Raw genomic sequence first — 23,894 nt, 5'->3', positions numbered from 1 at the left:
TTTAAAACGATGATGTTAACAGGAACGATCACTGCAATACAGAGTCATAGTTCAGTATACTTCATAGTTTTTTTTCCCTGGGAAACATTTCTAGATTTATTGATATCAAGTATGCGATCTAATGAAACATTTTCCTTTAAAAGTCATTATGTATGGGTGCAGATAATGCACTCGTTATGTATTTACTATGTATTTAATTGTGTATTCTTTCACACTCATAGAGTTATAGGAGAGAAAAAAAGTTATAAAAAAGTTGTTCAAAGAAACGCAAAACATATTTTATACATTAAACATTTATTCGAAGACATATCTGAACCTGTCTGGAGAACAAAAAATATATTTTTATATATATAAATCTATATATCTGACATTAGAGTTATATACATGACTATCAAAGCCACTTCTCTAGAGGTAAGAACATACTGTACAAAAGCTGCAGAGTTCTTGGTCCAGCAAGACTCACGACAGGAAAATGGGCAAGGCCGCACGGTTAATATAAAACATGGGGTCTTTGCCTTCATTAAAAAAAAAAGTTTATATACATTTGGTCCTCTCTTAACAAACAATGTATCTCCGTCCATAGTCATTTTTGCTATAATCTGAACTGCCCCCATTCTGGGTATTGCCTTGTCCTATTTAGTCCCTCCATAGGGGTCAAGATGCCGTAGTCCCACACAAACGACTTGTGCCAACCACTTCTTTAAGGTCACTTTCGGGTTTTCCGGCAACCATAAAAGGCCATGTCTGCCAGCAAAAAAAAGATAGAAAAACAGGGGTTACCATAGCATATAGTGCTGTTTCAGGGGTAATACTCCAACAACGGCATTCGAGACAAGAAATGAAACATAACGATTATATCTGGTATACAATGTATACGTTTTCATATCATGAGGGCATTCCTACATCCATAGATTTTAAAACATACAAAGAAATATCCATCCATCCACCCATCCCTTTTCTATCATCTATACAGAAATGTATTCGCAGAAACCACTAGCAATGCTTTACTGGAGGCTTATGGGTTCACGTTTAGTGTGGGATGCTTGGAAGAACAGGATTAGCCATGCGAAAGATAACAGTTATACGCACAGCCGTATCTTTCCACTGGAAAAAAGAAAAACTCAACGCTTGTATTAAAAGCTACGCTTGTATCAAAACGCACTCCACCATTACAAATGAACTGTAATATATAGTTAGAGTATAGCTGGAAGTATACATATTATACATACGACTATTGATAATTATTTATAATATCATTCGAGGAGGAGAGTTCGAATGGGCAGCAAGTAAACAGAAATTCTGCTGATACAGACATTCCTCTTTCCGACGAACCCACGGCTCTATTAGTTACAGAAGATAACAAGAATTATGACTTGCCTGTAGTCCTTCAGACTGGTTGACACATTAGGATAACACACACACACATACACACATATACACACTGTCTAATCCACTTTCATTACTAATCGTATACGAAAAGTACGTTTAGGAGGACATACTCTATAAGCAGATAAATGTTTTGTCTGGTTTGTGAAAGCAGTCTCGTTTAGTTTTTATGGTTCTACAGAGAATATTTTCACACTTACCAGGTTGACAGGATGGATATAGCCATTTTCATAACTGTCATTCGCCAGGATTTGTCTCAGATGAGCTATATAGCTTGATGCAAGCCTTAATGTGTCTAGTTTAGAAAGTTTGGTGTCTGGGGGTACCCAAGGCAAGGTGGTCTTGAGTCTAGAGAAGGCTTTGCTGAGCACTCTCATTCTGGCTCTTTCTCTGGCATTTGCTGCGTTCCTCTGGACCTGCTTCCCTTCAATGCCGACTCCACTCAATGGGCTTTTCTTGCTGGGATTTTTCCTCCTCTTTCCTGTAGCACCTCTGCCTTTCTTAGGAGACCCATTATCACAAGTGGAGCTTTCCTCGTTGCTGTCGTTGGAAATACCAAACTCTTTACTTGAATCCAGTTTGAGGCCATCACACCCCACCATTTCCACCTCTTGGAAGTCCTCCACATCACTGAGGGAACCAGTAGACATGGTCTATAGTGTCCGCTTGCTTGTTCTTCCCTTGTGGGATGAAGGTGTGAATTAAGTATGAAGAGGATGTGTTTGATTAGCAACTAAACTAGACACGCCTGTTGCCCGTGTTTGTCTTACACAGAGAGCTGAAGAATTTGATGTGGACAGTAATCATTTATTTATTGGTTAGAAGGGCGTGGAGGGGCTGTGCTAGAGGACAAAAAGGGAGGAGACCCATAGAAGAAGATTCATTCCCAAACCTCTACAAGCCTTCTGCTGCCACCTCCCACCTCTGATCATTCGTTTGTATCAAACAGGAACTGGGCTGCTTGTGTATAGCATCTCTTTCCCATACGTGTTTAAAATTCACAAACCTGCATAGAATATTGAAATTGAATCTAAATACACGGATATCTCTTGGTGATATGTCTGCTTTTAAAATATACATGAAACTATATTCCATAGTCTGCTTTAACTGTGTAAAGACAACATGGAATTATTTCTGAACTCTTATCTTACTTATTTGGGGAGTACACCGATTATCCCTTATCTATATAAGGTTATTTGATTGATTAGCTCTGTCCTATTTCAATAGTTTATTCTTATTTTTTATTGTGATTATACATTCGTGACATGTCGTGGGTGTAAAAATGTTTACGTTTAATATTTAGTTACAGATATAGACTCTTCAAGGATTTTTATTTCTTGCTTTGAGAGGCGATCTGCCTTTTACTGATATCATGCAAAATATCCCTAGAAAGATTGGGCTCCTTAATGGTATCTGTAACCATCTAACTCCATTACAATTTAATTCTGTGCAAAATTACAACCATTCTTAGCTCTGCACTAGATCCTCAGACTCTCCTTCTAAAGTCAGTGTTAGGTACATCTAATTGGATAAGGGACCTAAATTCGACAATTCAAACAATTGTTAATCTGTTAAACTATAAACCAAAATAGATGGAAAACATTTAAAGTCGTAGTTATTTACAGATATATTGCGATATATATGTGTGTGTTATTTGTACTTAACAAATGGAAGTAAATCTGTGGATGCAATTTCTATAAACTATATTTTTAAATTAATTAATGACTATAAACATATATATATATAATCAGATACACATATGCTGAACACATTGTTTTTTTGATACATAAATCAGATATATCTCTCTATATTGAGATTTTGAGAATTTTGTTTCTCTGTATCAGATCACAGCTGATCTAAAACAGTATTTTTCGTTGTAGATAGATGTGTCATTCTTATCTCGGTCCATACGGTTTACTTATATCTCTGTCGGCCTCCTACCTATAATATAATAATATATTGCACTCTATAATATATATAGATACATTACCGGCATATATTAGAAATAAATTTAGATGTTCTAATTATTCTGTGCATTGCCTTCTAAGTAAGTAGCTGGCAAGTTGCCCAAATATTCAGTGACGTTGTGCTTGTGTGAAATCATAGACCTCTCCTGAGTTCAAGATTTTAAAGGAAGAATTGTGCATTGGTAAGTTAGTAATTGACTTAAGAGTCAAATGCAGGTCTATCCATATTAGTATAACATAACATACTATTCGAAGCTTACAGAATGTTTTTCACTTCAAAAAAATAATCCCAATAATTAAATGTATATAGATATACAATATATATATTTATAATTAATCTCTAAACTGATGGACGATATTACGATTTGTTCTTTTAGATACCCAAATATTATTATCGTTTTTATTAAATGAAATGCAAAATCTGTTGAAATCGACCAATATATATATATATATATATATATATATATATATATATATATATATATATTTCTTTTTTTTATCTAGGCAACATGTTTGCATTGTCCTGATCCTACCATAGAATTAAAAAGCGAATGTCTTGACAAACAGCAGGAAATATCTGCAACAACGTTGTTCATTGTGCCCTTTATCCACATATAACACTCTATGATATACTGTTGGCTTGTATTATGTACTTACAGCTTTATTTCAATTTATTTCAATAAATTGCAAATCATACATTCTATGTTATCTATATTAGATAATACCAGTCGGATATCTACAGCATTACTGTAAACAGAGTTATTTCAAGAATGAATTCCATTTCTTTATGTACCTACCTTCTTGAGCCACCAAGGGGCTGCACATCCCAAGACTAAATAGAATTAGGCATTTGTTTTTAGAATAGGACAAACCGAAATTGCATTAAGCATCTCTCCAATAGATTGATTCTTTTTTTCATAGATTTATGTTTGAAGGCAATCTTATGACACAGTGTCTCCCTCACCCTTTTTCAATTGCCGCACCACAAGTATGGCGGATTTTGCTCTCTACGAAATGACAATCACCATGTCACCTATATGACTGATGGACACCCGCCGCTTGTAAGTGGGCAGGGAGCTATATATACATTCTTATTTAAAAAGAAGTAAAGCGTTACTGTACATGGCAGATCAGACAGCGCTGGAAGTGGTTTAATGAAAGAGGAGGGGGAAGGCTAAGTGGGGGTAAACTGCAAACATTCCTGATTCCTCTATATTATTACTGTTATTTAATCTGCTGTGAAACCACCTTGAACACTTTGGACAAATATTCCTATCTACTTAACCGTGGCATCTCTCCTCCGGATCCCGATGACAGAAAGTCACAGTAAAAATAGGCGATATTTTAGTTGCAACCCATCGATTGTGTAAAACTCGCAGTTTACATCATTGTATCCAGTGACTAATATAAACGACTTCATCGATTTAATTTATAGTGTTTACTTTGTATCGCTCTAAATAGCATTTTAAATAGCAGAGATCTCCAGAGTCTAACACTGTTTCCATTATAAAATGTATGTATGTAGCAATGTCGCATTGTTCTTGTTTCAAATAAAATTGCTTTTCAAGAAATGAAATGTTTTGACAGCTGCATGCTTGCTCTATTTATTTGTGAATAAAGCTTCACCTTATCTGAGTCTGCTAGATAAAATTCAGCAATTGGTATCCATCTTACTACTGCACAGTGATAACAAATAGAATTAGCACAAACATTGGTCCATGAGGAAAGGATTTAACAAGATCTCGACAATCTCAACTGTAAGTCAATCAGTTATAAAGTAGGATGATGTTATCACCTGATAATTGAGGAGAAGCAGATCGTTTGATAAAGAGTGTAGAATTTAACAAGGATACATAGATTTTCTCCAAAACTGCTCTTCCTATTATTAATGCATTTTTATTATTACAAAAAAATAGTAGTTCACCTCTGAAACACAGTTTGTGTTTCAGAGGTGAACTACTATTTTTTTGTAAAAAAAATGTATTAATAATTAAACGGATTCTATCATAAAAAGAATTAGCTAAAATTAGAATTAGCTAAAAATATTTGCAAAGAAAATCAAATCCCAGTTCAGATTTCATTTTTTTAAAAAACTAGGTAGAAACCACTGTTTCTACAGCAATTTCAGTTTAAGTGAAATGCCACTTGGTATTCCACCCCATCAAAGCCATCCCTGGATTAAACCAGCCACTTTTTGGGCATCTCTTGTTTGCCGAAGAGTGCTTTTAAAAAGTAATCCCCACACCTCCCCCATTAATTTATAGCCATGAAAATATGACCAGGGGTAAGCTATTCGTCTGCAGTTGTCACATATACCTTTTCATTAAGTGCCTTTAAGCACGAGTTGTTTAAAATAGAAACCAAATAACTGGAGAACTGTCATTTTCATCTAAACAGTCACATGCATAATTGGAACAGTACCACCGAAAATACTATGCATTTTTAAATTGCTTCTTGTAGAGTCATTTCTAAAAGTTTAGCACTTTACATGGCACTGCTTCTAGAACAGTTATAATTCCTTATACCTGTTGATACATTTAAAAGCTGTTTAATAATAAAAAAAAACTAGACCTGGAATGTCAGTCTGATTGAAGTTTCTTTAGTATTCTAGGACATAGCTGGTTTATGAGGGGTTTCCTGGGTGTATATACTTCTTTGCAAGATATATACACATCCATAGTTAATATACTAGCTAGGGGCCTCTTATTCAGAGCACCAAACACCTCATCTATTAAACAGAATGTATAGATTCTCAGACTCCTTGAGACACTTTGGTGAGCCACCACTTCTCTGCTTATTTTATTCTAACATTCCTAACCTGGAAAAAGTCAATTACTTTCTGCACCACCTTTCTTGGTATATATATATATATATATATATATATATATATATATATATATATATATAAACCAAGAAATTATTATTTACACGTACACACACACACACACACACATACATACATATATATATATATATATATATACCAAGAAATTATTATTTACACGTACACACACACACACACACACACATACATACATATATATATATATATACCAAGAAATTATTATTTACACGTACACACACACACACACACACACACACACACACACACACATACACACACATATATATATATATATATATGTGTGTGTGTGTGTGTGTGTGTGTGTACGTGTAAATAATAATTTTCTTTATGTAATAACCCATATAAGATTCCTATACCTGTTTCTATTAAAACTTCTAAAAAAGCTGATGCTCATTAATGACCTTTCATTAATGAAAGCTAGTAGCAATGCATTAATAAATTAAAACGACATGTCACACACTACACGTAAGTAAAAGGTGGAAGAATTACATAGACTCCTATTCAGTGGGAACTGCCTTGTTGACCTTCAAGTGTTGTCACTGGAATGGAGAATTGTAAAACAGGGTAATAATTTAATATGAATTAAATAAAAAAAAAATATTTTTGTTGACAGCATTTTAATACCAAGTGTGCAATGGCACAGTAATACTTTCTTAATTATATTATTGTTTTACTGTCTTCAATAATGGAGTCAAAGTAAGCATAGCTACTTTATAAAGGTAGACTTAGTTGCTGATTTTGTGTCTGTATGTGTCTCAAATTCCTTCTTAGCTTGAACCCATATTTCCTATACACTCCAGCTACACCTCCCAATTTATTAAACATGCAAGGAATATTTAAACAGATGGCAGGAGGAGCAGTAAAGAAAAACTAATATTTATAGTTTGGAATATGTTTGTAGTTTTTTTCTGAAAAAAAAGTTATTAGAGTGTCTTCTCCCTGGTATGTTTGGTATTGTGTAGTTATCATTTCGGAAAGTCATCTACTTGCAGCTATATATCTGAACCAGGGTTAGCCTACTGGACTTTGTGATCCATTGATGTTGTTTATGTAATTGTGTGAGGCATTGCGAAGAATAACATATCTCATTGTTACATACAATTTCATTCATTATCCTGGTTTCAACTGTTTATACAAGTTATTGTTTCTTTTAGGATACACTTTGTTCCTGTTCCTCCTAAATAGGACTATTCCTCTTAGAGTGAGGCACTTGGAAGGTATGCCTGACTAAAAAGACTCTTTATTTCAGAAATTAGCAGTTCTTTAACTGTTTGTTGTTTATTTGAACAGCCATGATTGGGCTGGTAACTTCCCGCTCAGTTAAATAGTCTGGTAATGTGCAGTTTAAAAAATAGACTTCATCAAAGCACCAAAAGGATCCAGTCAAGGTGTAAATATTGTATAATGTGCTTGTTTTTGTACCTGTGGGATAAATAGCAGTGCAATACAGGGTACAGAGTTCAGAAATCAGTCCTGGTGGTAGATGGACACCAAAGGAAGACGCCACTCATGCCACTACTCACTGTCTGGAATGAGGAACATACAGAATCACAAGTTAAACCACACACACAAATATTATTAGTGACACAGGAACTTCAGATTGGACCAGCCAAGGAAAAATACCCTCCAGTGAATACAATAAGTTATGAGAGAGAACACCCACTATTTTTATAACAACTATCACTTTGAAAATGAGTATTCCATTTTAAAAAGGTTCCAATTTTTAGACAATACAATATTTTCAGACAGCTACAGATTAGCTATTTGTTTGTGCTGTAGCTGTGTTACCTTAGCCCAATCTACTAGACCAACACCTTGACTCCTTATCATGGTTCAGTGATAATCATCCAGCCGGACACTCTGACTACTGTCTGTGGAGAGAAATACTTTGACATTGCCTTAAATAATGCTGGTGTGGTGTCTGCACAGGGATAATCACCCAAAATATCACATGACACCACAATGGTAGTCCAGATCTGCAGATACAATACATTTATTGGGAGAAAATGAAATAAAAACAGGTTCTTCAATTTCAACCTACTTTACTGTATATAGCTCTGTATTTAAGGCTCAAAGAAACAGAGGGTAACCCAAGAATAGTCGAGGACAGCAGCCAGAAAGTGACTTAAATAAGTAACTCTTAAATAAGCAGAAGCATGGTCAGAATAAATCGAGGTCACTAGCCAGAAGAGTCATGGTAGCCAGTAGCCAGAGGGCCTAGAAGGCAGGACAGTACTCACAACAAATCCAGGTCAATAGCCAGAGCAACGGTAGCCAGGGAGAGAGAGCATTTGGTACTGATAACAGGAGGTAGGGAAAAGAACCAGGGGCTAGTAACAGGTTCCAAGATGCTGAATCGAAACACAGAACTAATTTTGAAAAGGGTGCCAAGTGTGCTTGGTATATTACTTGCATGCATGCATGCAAACACCATCAATAGTGATGGAGCAGACATAGGGACGAAGACCTCAACTGCCACCAGATTACTGCCTTGGAACTACCCAATGGCATTGGATGGACACTCAATGCCATGGAGGACTAAACACCTGCCTGACATTGCCTCAGAGTCTGGTCGAGTAGGATAAAGTCTTTGGAAGGCTCGGATCAAAGTAGGAGCATGTACATTGCAGGCAGGTTACCAGGATCTACCCTCTGGAACTAAGCTTTTCTGGTCTATTAGATACAGAAAACCTCTGCAAATTATTCATAATAATTAACACAAGTTGGAGAATGGTGGTTGAGTATGGGAAAGGGTCAGAAACCCAGGGTTTAATGAGTAAAATGTGAAAAACTTGGTGTCATGAGGTTGCGAGAGCACTACAACTGATCCAACCACAGCATTGATACTAAAATCAGAGATCAATCTGGTAGCCAGATTCTTTTAAATGTAAAATAGCATTAGATAACCATGCCTTATCTCCCACTTTATACTGTGGTACCAGGTATCTCTTACCTGTCTCTTAGAAGAGATTTGTGCTTGCAGTAAAGGTTTCTTAATTAACTGAACATGAATTGGTGGGTTCATTTTTTCCAAGCTAATGGAAACATGAAGAATAAAGATAATTATTGTAAGCAAACTCATCATAAGGTAAAACTTACATCCAGTTATCCTGAAGATATGAAGTGTAATAACGGCTGTGCAATTTCTAACTAGCTATTGGTCTGAGTAAGGCAAAATATAGGGTTTGTGGTATTCTAAGACTGTTACAGAAGGCCTTCAAAGAATGAGATGTTATTTGAACACATCTATCCAACCTAATGGATCTTGGAAGGCTGTGAATATGGAATATTTCTCTGAAAAATAGGGAAGCAGTTACAGAGGGTGACACCTTAGAGAACCTGTCAACAACATCCAAAATAGTATTATGATTTTCGGATGGGGGCGTTCAACAATAAAATGCATTGTGTTTTCTTCAAAATGTCTTGAATGCACAGGTAAGCATTATAACAGCCCCGTAGGATGTAAACATGTTGCTGTATCACAAGCTTTATAGTAAGATACATAGTGTTTAACATCTTTAAAAAAGTAGGCCACCAAAATAGTTGTTCAACTAATTCATAAGATTTCTTGAAGTCCTCATGTTCTACCAAAAGAGAATCACTATTGTAGGAACAAGATTCAATTCATGCAGATGATGGGACATAAATCTTGGTGTTTTATAAACCCTAAGATTGAGATACATCTTGTACTTCAGAAGATTGCAAAAATGTTACAGAATTTGCAAAAATGTTAGAGAAAACATTTTGAGGGTGAGATGGTATCAAGGGTCTAACCCACAGTCATACAAGAAGAGCATCTGCCCAAGTATTCTTTGTGCATGGCAGGTAAGTGATATAAGTTGAAAAATCTTGTTGAGGATGAAGGCATCAAGGCTGCATGTAATCAGATTCTTGTGATCAGTGTAGACTGTCACAGCATAAATAATTCTTCAAGTAGGATTCACCATTCTTCCAAAGCAGATTTTATGGCCAGTGACAGATAAGTCCTTTGAAGCAAAAAGGCCAATATGATGGGTTAAGAAAGTCTTTTTACAGAAATCTGAAGCAAAGGCAATGAAACCTTAGACCAGTCTATAGTCGGATTATCCAGTCAAAGCCATCTAATACCCAGAATCAATGCAAGTAATGGTAAACCACCTAGATCTATGATTAATGTTTTATGATGCACCAGAAGAGGTGCAAACTCTGTAGTCACAAGACCAGAGGAAAGGCGTTGTCCTACATGGATTAAATATACGATGGTCTGAACCTTACACAAGGGAAGATGGAGAAGTTGAAACAAGACTCTGGTTATCCACAATGGAGGTCTGATGAGAAAAGAACAGACAAAGATTTTGTGCACAAAAATTGGCCAGTTCTTGCAGACTGGGGTTAACCCTACCTGTATGGGTTCCTCCAGAACTATTGCACAAAACTGAGCAATGTTGAAAAGGGTGCTTAGCATTTAAATGCATTTGTGCATACTCATAAAATTAGGTAGCAGAGCATAAGCCCCATCAATCTAGTGAGGTAACCGCCTTTGAGAAGAAGACTTCCGCCTGCCTCTGGGTCAAGATTGCCACCTGAGTGCTATTCAACACCACTGGAGGGATACTCTCTACAATCAAGAACCCAACACCTGCCAGCATGGGGCCTGACAGACTATGAAGAAATGGAGACCCACCCATTCCTTGTGTGATACTCTGTCTCTGCAGCTGGTTATCCAGATACCCCTGCTGTAGCTAGTGGGAGGATGCCATCTCTAAATCCCTTGAAAGAGGTTCTGCAGCTTCCCCAGGTAGCATGGTGGAAGGCTCAGTAGATTATAGGTGAATAGAGAAATTCCACAATGCTCTCGCATTCAGCTCTTCACCACTTGATGAGGACATAGACTGGCTCATATAGTGGTAGTAAGGAGTAGCCAGCAGGAGTAGATGGTGGTGATGATGGTGGTGATGATGGTGGTGATGATGGTGGTGATTGAAGAAATGCTGGAGCTGAGTATAGTGGTGGAGTCATTACCTGACTGTAGAGTATCTAGAGGGATACAGATTAGAAGTAATGATGTGACCCCACTTAGAAAGGGCCATGGTATATATGGTGAGGCTAAGCTTCCATTTGTGGCAGAAAAAGAGGCAGTCTCTACTAAGGTGGTAACAGTCTTCAGTATGTGTGTCCTCACTCATTATCCCACTCCTCAACCAGCTCCCAGCGATATAATATTCCAACACACCAGTACAACCACACGTATTCTTTCACTGTAACAATCCCAATTACCCCACAATCAAACACTCTGATAATCACGCTGTTTTTTAGGGAATAGTCTCTGAATACTGTTATAATAACAGGGAATGTGAGTGTTATGTATGTATTAGACATGTGCAAATGGAACTTTGTACCCAGCCCTTTCCTTTCAGCTGAAAATTTGGAAGGGCATTTTTAATTTGGGAACGAACTTCATTGCCCCTTGCCCACATTCACTCTTATTCACTCACACTCACTTTCCCTCTCACACTCTATAAATGTTTCCCACTTCCCCAATTGGAGGAATCAGGGAAGATGTCACTGCAGCTTCGCTAAATTCACACCGTGTTACGGGTTATGTCCACGGAGATACGGATGAAGAAAGAAGATAGCAGACTAAGAGTTGAAGGTAGACTAAAGAGGGAAGAGGATAGAAGATTAGGAAGCTGAATTTGCAATTCGTATGCAGTCATCTAGTATGTATAACGTAGTTTCAAAGATATGCATGTAAATGATTTTGTAATATAATGACATAATCATTTAACTCACGTTCAAAAAAAACCCTTTACTCTACTATCTTCACCCATCCCCTGTTGGTCTTTAAAGCTCTGCTCTCTGCTCTGACCCCTGTGTTGTCCTTAACTAAAGGTACAATCAAAAGCAAAGTATTTACCGTATATATAGTATGTAATTTTTACATATACATTTGCTATATGTCTATGAGTCGTGATTGGCTACAATCGTGGATTTGCTGTGGATACATTATTCTATTTAATCTTATAAAGTCAGATGTGCATTTATATAGGGTAAGACACAGGCTACATTCATATACATTCATATGGTGCATAAAAAGAAATATTGTGTAGCAGTACAGTTGTTAAATTTTCTATTTCTGAAAATATTCAACCCTCCCATCAACCCAGAAGTTACTAAGCATTCCGCTCAACAGAAAGTGACTACCTAATCCTATTTCCGGAGACTGGTTGAGGGTCTATTAGATATATTGTCAAATATGACTTGTTTTTAGGGACATTTATTTGCTGCCATTCTTAAAAGGTATACTTACATGATTAACTCACTTTGTCAAATAATTTTAAATTAATTTCAGTCTTCTTTTATTTTACTTTATTTCAACCCGCCAATTAAAAGTCCACAAGCCACTTAGAGTAAAAAAAGCAAAATGGTACAAAGTCTACTTAATGACTTGTTTCCCAATCCTTCTTGTGGACTCTTCTCTGACTGGCCAGGAAGGAAAATAACATGTGATCAGGAGTTTCCTGTAATCCTTCCTTGGTGATGACAATTGATTCCCCTTGGAATTGAATAGCTTGTCCTCACTTGTTGCCAACAGTGGCATGTACCTGTTCCACTGAACTGTTTGTTTAAGGTTTCCTTCACTTAAATCATAGTCTATTATACCTTTACAACTCCCTAAAATGTGGGATATAGAGAAGTCTGTATAAACACAGCGCACAAGTCAACACACCACCAACAAATGAAGAAAATTGGATATGAAACTCAAATATTTTAAAAAATAAACAAAGAGGTTTCTCCAGATGTAATAAAAAGGCAATTAAGCTACTAGCCTCTGGGCTGCAGTGATATCACACTGAAAGGAATCAAAAATTGTATAAAAATGCATTTATACATATTGTGGCGTTGAGTAATTCTAACGTTGTCTTTCTTTTTTGCGTTCTTGGTGGGCATATAAATAGATAGGGGGATTCAACAAAATACAAATGAGAAGTATATTTCAGATAAGGAGAAAGTTAGGACATGATGCCATAATTTAAACTAGAGGGACAGGGGCTTAGATGTAAGGTAGCAAAAGGAGGTTTTACTTCATTGAAGGTGTGATAATTGGAAAAGTGGAGCATAATAATCAAGCAGCACACCATGACTGCTATAAACTAATCATCGCCATATTTATTATTCCATGTGCAGCATCATCATCAGGTTATCCATAGTTCATGGTGTATGATATAAAAACCAAATAGCAATGCAAAGTTAATAGGCAAAAATGCAGACCCTAAATGAGATCCCCCAACATTTCTGTAGCCCCTGCAACCCTTTTCTGGGGATTGTGTGTTTCTATGCAGTTATGTAACTGTGAACTTTTATATGAAAGAAACTCTTTCCCAAGAGACATTTGGCAGTGTTTGCATATTTATGTGACATTATGTAGCACTTTATTTTATATTTGTTACTACTAAAGACGTTCAACTAAATCTTACTAAATAAAGTATATTAAATTGTCATCTAAACATTTTCAAATGTAAAACGTAAAACAATGGAGTATAGCACTTCTAGCATAAGTTTGTTTTTTTATGTAGGTAATGTTATATTATCACAATATTTTATATATATATATATATATATATATATATATATATATACATATATATACTTGTTACTTTTCAAAAATATTTGTTACAAGCTCAGAATACTTAATCCTTTAATTAATTACTCACTTGTTTCATATTACACCTAATAATATAGAAACTGGTTTTGTACACCTGTGGGGAAAAAACCCTACTTTTTATTCATAGGGCCAACATTGTAGTTCAATGTACAGCACTGTATAGCACTGACTATAAGGGATCCAACCGCATTCTCCAACACGCTCCAGAGTGCCAATTGCAACAACATTTCTGCCAGCATTTTCTTCCTGCAACATAAAGTGATTACAGAGGGTTCGCTGCCAGTTAAGGAAGCAACAATGGCAGCAAGTACCAAAATTAAAAGGAAAGCTTAAGAATCTGAATAGATTTAGTTATTACTTTTATTACTACTCTCTTTTACTTATTAAGTGCCAACAAATTACGCAGCACTGTACAATTTAAGTGACATAACACATATAACAAATATGAATAAATACATACAGACACATCAGGAGATGAGAACCTTGCCTGTTAATGTGCCATCTAGCCTTAGGGTACTTTTATACAAAGTTCTAGGCAGGGATGGTGTGCTTTTAAGGACCCCACTCAAGAGCCTCTGCTCTGTGGATAAAATGGAAAGTATTTGACACTAATAAAAATAGTAGTGCTGATACTAGCGACATTTGTTTTTCTTGCATTATATTTAAATTATTAGATCACAGCAATCATTGGCATCCTTCTGCAAAGTCAGGAAGTGATAAATGAGTTAGTACTTGGATTGTTTTCCTTCCACCTCAAGATAGATTACACTTAGAGATTACACTCTCCCACTGATTTCTGTTCTGACAAGACCAGCCAAGCAAAACTTCACTAAGAGATCATCCCACAAGCAAGTAGAACACACACACACACACACATATATACATATATTGGATATAGAGGCAAAAATGATAATTGTTAACCTTATTTGCATGCGCCTACCCAGAATCCCTGGTGGTTGTGGCAGCACCATGAGATTTCGGAGGGAAAAACAAGCCGTCTGGTGTCTGTAGATGAGTGTTTAATAATCCTTCTACTACCCCTTATATATATATACACACACATGTGAAGGTTCTGGATGTTGAAAAGGGTTGATCAATCTGTTTGATCATCTTTGGAGAAATGAGTTTCTCCAAAGAAAATACTTAATGGGAAACTGTTACTGGTAAGGTTGTTTTTGCATGGTCTGATTAATTTTCTGCCTTGAAGTACTTTATGACCTCTTACCATCTTAATGGAGGCTGCTTGAACTATTTAACAATAAACAGCCATATAATAATACAGGAGAGATAACTAAGCCCCTTCAGTCCCTAGGATAGCATATATACAATAAAAAAGGCAGCCATGCCCACCCATGCACACTACATTTGGCCCACTTCCCTGAGTGCTAGCCATCTGGTTACATGAATGTTCAACATGGCGACTGTGTGACCATTACTGGGGATGTTCTGTCTTTCTCCTTTATCTTTGTGATTTGGAGGAGAGAGACAGAGCATCGTGTATGACAGCTGTGGATTTTGATTTATCCTATACTCAAAGTTCCTAATTAACTCCCCTCCATCGTTATATAGTGTAAAAATTTTTTTTTACATTTTATTATTATAATAACTTTCCTCTCGAGACAGGAACCTTTCCTGGGCCAAGTTATTCTGGGGTTCCCTCCCCTCGCCCATTGCCAGTCCCCGTTTCTCCCAGTCGGGTTGGTTTTCTCTGCAGGCTAAGCTGATCAGAGCAGGTTGTTTTTTTCAATAGAAGTTGGGTGATAAAGCAGGACAATGATCCTAAACACCAACGCAAATCTACTACAGAATGGTTAACAAAAGAAAATCTACCTTTTTTTTGTGGCTGTCGAAGCCCAGACCTTTAACTATTAGAGATGCTATGATATGACCTCAAGAGAGCCGTTCATACCACTTATATGAATTTAAGCAGTTCTGTAAGGAAAATGATCTAAAATCCCTTACGAAAGTTGTGCAGGTCTGATCAGCAGCTACCGGAAGCACATGGTTGGGCTTATTGCTGCCAAAGGAGGTTCGACCAGTTATTAAATCCACTTGTTCCACATTGTGTTCGTCTATGCCTGTGACTTAGATGTAGATCAAATTAAATTTTACAAACAATTAAGGCAGAAAACCAGATAATTCCAAAGAGTTAATTTACTTTTTTGCCCCTTTATAAAGAGATAGACGTTCAATTAGAGCGTCTACTTAATATCAACGATGTTAATGTGCTTTTTAAACATGCGCAAAGAAGAAGATTTTCAGCTCTTCATGGGGAGAAAAAAAACCTATTGAATTTCATTTTTTTTTTGACTTTTAGGTGAATTTTAAACAGATTATCTGAAGAATAATAATCAGCTGACAAACAAAAACATTAGACAGCGTTAGGTAGTTTTAATAATATAATAATTTTTAAAATATTAATTAGTTATGCTAACATCTGCTGTGGACACATAACTTTGAGAATTTGTTTACAGTTTACTATTAACTATTAATTTGCCTACATAGAGGTAAGCACATGTAAATAATAATGATATGATCCTTGCTTATCCTTACTATGCTTTACATGAGAGAAGAATGAAGTTCCCACTTGGCTATATAGGAGTTCAATAGGGTAATCAATCCTAATTTTGTTTTGTTTTTTTAAATAATAATTTTAAGGAATTAAAAGAAAGTAAAACAAGTTATAGATTCTAACCATTTCCACTTTAATAATAGCCACATGGAAGCAGTGTTGATGAAGTTGTAAATAAGCCACTTATAGAAGATGTATGGAAGTCAAAGGGTTACGCATAGGGAGACGTATATCTTTCAGCCATGCCCCTTCTTCACCCCTCAAAATGTAGGGTCAGCAACTTGTCCTCTTAGTGCTCTGGCCAGACAGCTCCAGTAATTTGTCAGAATTGTTAGATAATAAATAGCTGCCCAAAAAAGACCTTTATTCTCTCAGATGCAAATAAATCACAGTCACTTCCAGTGAACTGCTCAATTACCAGTTCTGGTTGAACGCGTAAACTGTCAGACCTCCAAAGGAGTCTTTGTGAACCCCAAGGATCAGGTCAGTACCCGTGTTCTGCCGAAACGTTGTGAGTTACGCACGGGCTCCCACAGTCATCGCTGAATCAACCGGACTTCAGCCTGTGACGTCAGGAATAAGGAGACGCAAGTTCAAGAACTTCACGGCTGGAAAAAAATGTTACAATATGCCAAATATATTTAAGTGTATATATATATATATATATATATATATATATAGCTGATTTTAATAATTAAAAAAAGATACTTTACTTAAAGATTCAAAAATACATAGTATCTATATCTCTGTATTATTTTTTCTTCTATTATATTTTCTATAGATTATATTTTCTTACTTTATATTTTATATATTGAATATATATATATTCAATTTTAAATCTCTACGACCCATTTGTCGGTCTATTTATTATATACTTTCATTTAAAACAAATACCACATACATATAAACTAAAATATCAAGATTCAATAACCAAACAATAAAAACGACCGCTGTTTTATACCCCCTAATAATACTAGACTGCCAACTTTCCATTTTTACCCCTCCTGCTTCTAATCGCTTCATTTCGATTGAACCTTCTGCTAATCAGTGAATGTTTTTAGCAACCGCTATTAACCCTCCTTTCGCTAAATACCCCGATCCCCCAAACTTCCAACTCAAAAGTGTCCCCTTTGGGATTCACCACAAAGCCTTGTGAAATACCTGCTGGCGCCAGAGAGGATCCCGATGTAACAGACACCCATCTGAGTAAACCAATATTATGCTTCCACTGTCAGCTCCCTCCATGGCATTTACCAAAAAGCTTCTCGCCAAAGCCAAAACATCACGAATCATCGGGGGCTTTAAGGGCTAGACACGGGAGATGTGGGAGCAATTTAATGGACTTGCTGATTGCTATCTTACACATTTGCACTGCCTGCTGCACTGGACTACTTCGTAACATTTCTTTAAAGGGCGGGAAGGATTATCCAATAAAGTGCATTTGACCCGACTCTCTGTTAGAAGTCCCAGGATATTGATAACATGTCAGTCATGGCATTCGTTTATTCGTGTTCTTTACATTCTGTGTAGTACTTAACATATTCCTGACATGGTAATCCCTTTTGTGGTAAACAAAATACCTTTTTTTGCTTTCTGCATCCTTGACTGGAAGAAATGATACTCAGTCAGACATCTCTAAGATGCAATCCTCAGAACTTTCATTCTGAAGCATGGATTTCATCAAAATGGCTTTGAATAAAATCCTAGTTTGTGATCACTTATACCTATGTAGCTGTTAGTGTTAGTCAATAAAGGTACTTTAATAATTTTCTGGCTTGGCTTTGAGGCCACCTACATGAGCCCATGATCTGGCTAATCTCTCCTTGCTGTGTTCTTCTAGCATGACCAGATAAGCAAGATTTACTAAAAGACAAGATCTCATTACAGATGGGCTCACGGAGGTGACCCACACAATTATCCAAACATACACACACCAGACCTTGCATGCTTGCAAAGTCATCCACTGCTATTCCTGCTGACCTGGTCTCCAAACCCCATCATTGTCATTGTGAGAGTGATAGGTGTTTTTAACAGGAGTAGCAGAGCTTGTCTATAACTTTTTACAAGATGACCTAAACGATCTACATGTTTTCTAAAAATCATAAGAAATACTATTTCCATGTTGTAGATTTTGTATGTATTGGATTCATTGTAAAGCAGGACGTTGTTTCTATTTGTCTTGTTACATTACTTACATGCCCATAGTAGTATAATGATTACTTACTTATCTGGTTAATACCATATATGTAGATTATTTTAAATGTATTTCAGATGCAATTGCACATTCACTTTTAATGTGTAATCCAAGTTTCCATTAATTTATGAGAAATGTAAATTCTGGCACTTCCAATCCTCAAGGTTAAAAACAAACAAGCAAATCTGGTATGTTAAACTGTTACAAGTGCATACAGACGAAAATGGATCATTTGTCCATCACAGGTAGGACACCCAATGCATGTTTAAATTCCTTCACCCACACCACCACTTCTGCTTGAAGGCTGTTCAATTTACCTACCACCCTCTCAATGAAGAAAACTTTCCTTCCATTGCACAAATATGACTGATAATGTGTTGTAATTAGGAAAGAGCAATCTGTCATCAATACCATGATTTTGAGGGATTAAGGGTTTTAGGTGTATTCACAACCCAGCCCAAAAGGCAAGATGTTCACAGACACAAAATGGACCTTTAAATATAAACAAAGTGCTTTGGGACTTTTTCATAGCTATATTGCCTGGGCAATGCAATCCACACATCTTTTTAATGTTGCAAAAAGTCTATTTTAACACAATTGAAGTCTTTGTTAGATTAGTTCTGTTAAGAAGTGTTTTCCGCTACCACTAAAGCTAACTGCATTGTGATTAGCTGTGAGAGGTGCACCGGTAATCTAATGATGTTTTAAAAATATACTTTCTTAACACTAAAATATTATGTATGAATTGATACACATGTAAATAAATACATCTAATATTTAAGGGAAAGTGATACTAGAATTATATTGTCTCCTTAAATATTTCATCAATCAATCTACTTATATAGGTTAAATAATTGCACTTATCTCTCTGTATGCAAATATATCTTGGGATCTGAATATTTAATATCTATTGTTTTTAACTCATTATTGCAGACCCTAAATACATGTAAAGTATTCTTCCATGCATTCTGCTCTTTACTTACATTAGTTATGCTATGTTGGGTGATCTCATTGCCATTAATAATGATGTATGGATTAACACTAATCATAGTCTGGGACGTATAGGAAATCAGTAGTTGCAGGCATTTTTGTGTATATGCTTTATCATTTTTAACAGCCATCTCCAGAGACCTCTTTCTTTTCTTGTAGCCTTTCTGTTATATCCCAAGCTGTGTGCTAGCCACCTTTTGAAACCAGGCCAAAAACTTTTTAACCACATTTGAACTACTTTTCTAGATGTGCAAAAAAGTTTATTCATTCATACTTTGTATTTTTCTGCATGTTTTGCTGTATATGCACCATATATGTGTTTTGGGGGGATTGCTTCTTTTTTGGCCAAATGTTGGGATTTACCTATTGCAATGTATACTCCTTTGTCCTGATTCCCCCCCTCCTGGACTCCTACATGCCGTAACTCTGCCCCCTTTTTACCTAAAAGAACTGTCTCTTATTTCATCTCTCTCTTTCTTCTCTTGTAGCCTTTCTGTTACATCCCAAACTGTGTGCTAGCCACCTTCTGAAACCAAGCACTAGCCCAGCCGCCTGTTCATTTTATTTATGCATCCTCTGCTGCATTTTTAAACCACTTAGCCTTAATTGCTGCTACAGAAGAGCTACTACTCCATCTTTTCACCCCTTATTTTGTTTCAATTGTCCATACTCCTCCCTTAGATTGTAAGCTCACGAGTGAGGCCCTCAAAAGCCCATGATACCTCCAAGGAACTTCGTGTAAAAGTACCATAAGGCTAGATGACAAGCTTATGAGCAGGGTTCTCAACTCCTAATGTATTTGTATGTATTAATGTATTTTTGTTACGTATATGTTAACAACTCCATTTAAATTGTACAGTGCTGTGTAATTTATTGGTGCTTAATAAATGAAAGCAAATTAAGCAGCTGCTTAAAGCCCCAATTGGTCTGATGTGCCCCTTACAACGTGAGACCCAACATCTTGACTGAATAATTATTCTTTCTTATTGAAGAGAACTTCCACCATTTTTTGAATACCAGTATTCGATTAAATTAAGTTTTCAAATATATTATGTTGTTTGCTTATTCTAGTTTTGCATAATATAATGTTTTCAGGCAGCTGTATAGTTGTTTTTTGTTTTTTTTCTAGCTCTGTTATTTTAGCCCAATCTACTACACAAACACCCTGACTCATTATCATACTGCCTGTGGTAAACAACATGCTCATTGCTAATCATGGCAATAAAAGTCTATAGGGGAATGGACTTCATTAGCATTGCTATAATGAATCAGCTCAGTGTGCTCTTTAAGAAAAGAAAGTCATCCAAAATATCACGACAGACAGACTTGTGCATTCGGATTCGAACAAACTTGTTTTTTTAATGAAAATTGCCTGTTTCGTGTGTTCGTACAGATCTGTAATAATGAGGGCAATCCCCAATGAAACTGCCAAAGACAAAATGCAAAAGTGCCTACACTTTTGGTAGGGTTCGAGGATTTGTTGCCACATGTAGCTGATGCCATTAGAAGCCATTTTGGAGCCGTTACAAGACATGAGGTAAAGTGGGATGGGCTGTGTGTAGGGAGGAACATATAAATGACTGATAGGTTGAAGTAGCCAACAAAATGAGAGGTGGTCTCATTGATGGTAATTGCTGTGATTGATGGGTCCAAGAACCTGTGGGAGTTTTTCCTTACTTTTTTCACTCTGGCCAATCAGCATTTACAAGAAGAAGGGACAAGCATTAGATATATAAGTGTGCTGACACCATTTTAACTTGTCGGTAGCAGCAGTTACAGACTGAGAGCTGGAGCGTGAGACGGTGACAGTTTAGCAGAGGCTGAGATTGAGGCTCATTGCTCATATACAATACTACAAGTTAATTAATACAGAAATAATAATTTATATATATAATTCTTATCCCTGTAGGACTACATCAGACATTTCTCCCAATCTATTTTAAGGCAAAACCTCTAGTTTTTGGTTAACACAAAAGAAAATATTTGTGACAACATTAGGAATTTGACTGTGCTTGCACACAGTATGTTTTAGTTGTTTATTAAATTCTGTTCTGTTCCTCACGTGATTAAGACAGTTGTCCATTTACGCTATCAGCCAAACCTCCAAATTGTGGACAACACAAAATACTTTGTATTCTCTTTCTATCTTATAATATATTATTGCTCATCTTCATTGATAAATATTGGTGACACAACTAGGCATTCTAATGGGCTTGTTCACAGTATCTATCAGTTGTTTCAAACTTAAAACCTGTTCCTAAGTAGTTTAAACAGGGAAAACAAAAAATGCCGGTGCGCTAAGCTAGTCACAGGCTCAAATAATACAAATGTATAATACGAGGCCTACCAAACAGGTGTAAGCATGCTGCAAAAACAGTGTATTGGCTGTACAATGTATACAAAAAACAAAAACTGTCTGCGCTTCTTACCCTAATAAAGTTGGCAACAAATATATAAACATAATATAAATGAGAGGTTTTGGTTATATGAATTGGCCAAAGCATAATTAAGCTCACCCGCCACGTCAAGGCGCACTCTCAATAGGGTGAGAACCTACTCTCACCTCCTACATAGTGGGCACACAAAGCAGTCTATACTGCTACCAAAACCTTATTAATGTGTTGGGGGAGGTGCAATTAAACCTCCTCCCTATTAACCCCTGGACAGCAAGCTGCAACCTAAGTAGTTTAAGACAATTGCCCATTTTAGCTTCCTGCCAAGCCTCTAAAGTTATTTTTTATTAGCTTTCTATGATATATATTATTGTTCATTGATAAATAAATATCGGTGACAAAACCAGGGATTCTACTGGGCTTGCACACAGCATGACTGTCATTCAGTTTTTTTTAAATGTAAAACCTGTCCCTAAATTGTTTAATGTATTGCCCATTTTAGCTTTCAGCCAAACCTGTAATTTGCAGACAACGCAAAATATTTTTATTATCTTTTTATATTATCAGGAATTATTTTCCATTAATAAATAATGGTGACCAAACCAGGCATTCGACTTGGCTTGCACAAAGTGTGACTGCCTTCCAGGTGTTTAAAACATAAAACCTGTTCCTGAGTAGAGAATTGGCATTTTTAGCTTCCAGACAAACCCTGTTAATTTCAATTAAATGTTGAATATTAAATATTTGTGTCAAAATCTGTCATTTGATTGTATGATTCCTGAGTAGGGGGTATACCTTTTATTTATTATTTTTTCATATTAAGCTGTGAGTACAAAACATTTACAAATGTTTGTGAGAAGGAATAATTCTAGTTTTCGTGGGTTGGGTAGAGCTGTCAGCAGCTGTGTATGAAAAAGTCCCAAATAGGCAGCTTTCTTGCTGGGTTGACTACCCAACATCCTTTATGTAGTAAAATATGTGAAAAGGATGGGTGCTGATAAGCTCACAATATTTGTGTTTGATTGCAATACTGCTATAAACTCACTATATCACATCATTCATGTGCTGCTATAACAAGTAGAGGTAAAACTTCACAATTACCTCACAAACAAAATAGAGTGAAAAAATGTAAATGCACATCTAATCAAACTGATGTGAACGTACATGTTTTTTTTCCACTCTATATCCTTTATCTACTACCAGTGCTAAAATTGTGTCAACCCCACTTACCAAAGTAAGGGGTGGTATTAATTACAACCAAAGACTTACTGAGGGGTCATGTACTGGTGGCTTGGTGGGATCCAGGGCAAAGGTAGCTTGCAAGCTATTTTTTGGTGTTGCACAGAATAAAGCCACCACAGCCAGGATAACCACAACTGCGCTTGGTACTAGCACTACCACCCCTTGTGCTATAACTAGTGTAAGCCCTGGCAGCACTCTTCAGAGCAAAGATGTGAAGACACTGGCACTGATAGCAGCTGATCTATTTTTGATCCAGAAGATATTGAGGAAAAAGAGAGGAAAAAAATCTTCGATGACAATCTTGTTGATAAGGACAATGACCTGGATTTAGATTATGACCCAGACTTGGAAGAGTCAAACAACACATCTTCCAGTACTAATTTCTCTGTTAAATGTGTTGCTCCTCCCACTCTGCAGAAGTAACATCCACATAGTACCTAAGCCACAGGTTCCCCTACATGCACTGGCAGCACTACCATCAAAACCATGACTAATACAATTATGAAAAGAAAACAACAACAAAAAACCCACTAATCCCACTGCTACCTCGTCTGGCGGGCAATGTCGTGGTATCATTTGGAGACTGTGGCAGATGGGCACACTTCAAGGTGCATTTTGTGTCCTAAGGTAGTGAGCAGG

The 23,894-nt window shown here is 36.4% G+C and overlaps 1 protein-coding gene across 1 annotated transcript; it reads right to left on the bottom strand.

Annotated features, from left to right (window-relative positions):
- Positions 1 to 600: 600 nt before the first annotated feature.
- TCF21 (transcription factor 21) lies at positions 601 to 2,257 on the bottom strand. Its single transcript, XM_053459407.1, has 2 exons — positions 1,587 to 2,257; positions 601 to 744 (listed from the first exon to the last, which is right to left on the bottom strand). Exons 1-2 carry the CDS (start codon positions 2,034 to 2,036, stop codon positions 655 to 657), a joined length of 540 nt encoding a protein of 179 aa, XP_053315382.1. The 5' UTR covers positions 2,037 to 2,257; the 3' UTR covers positions 601 to 654.
- Between the last annotated feature and the right edge of the window lie 21,637 nt (positions 2,258 to 23,894).

This window comes from Spea bombifrons, chromosome 3 (assembly GCF_027358695.1).
Source record: "Spea bombifrons isolate aSpeBom1 chromosome 3, aSpeBom1.2.pri, whole genome shotgun sequence".
Lineage (NCBI taxonomy): Eukaryota > Metazoa > Chordata > Amphibia > Anura > Pelobatidae > Spea > Spea bombifrons.
This window is presented reverse-complemented; position numbering and strand designations above follow the sequence as displayed.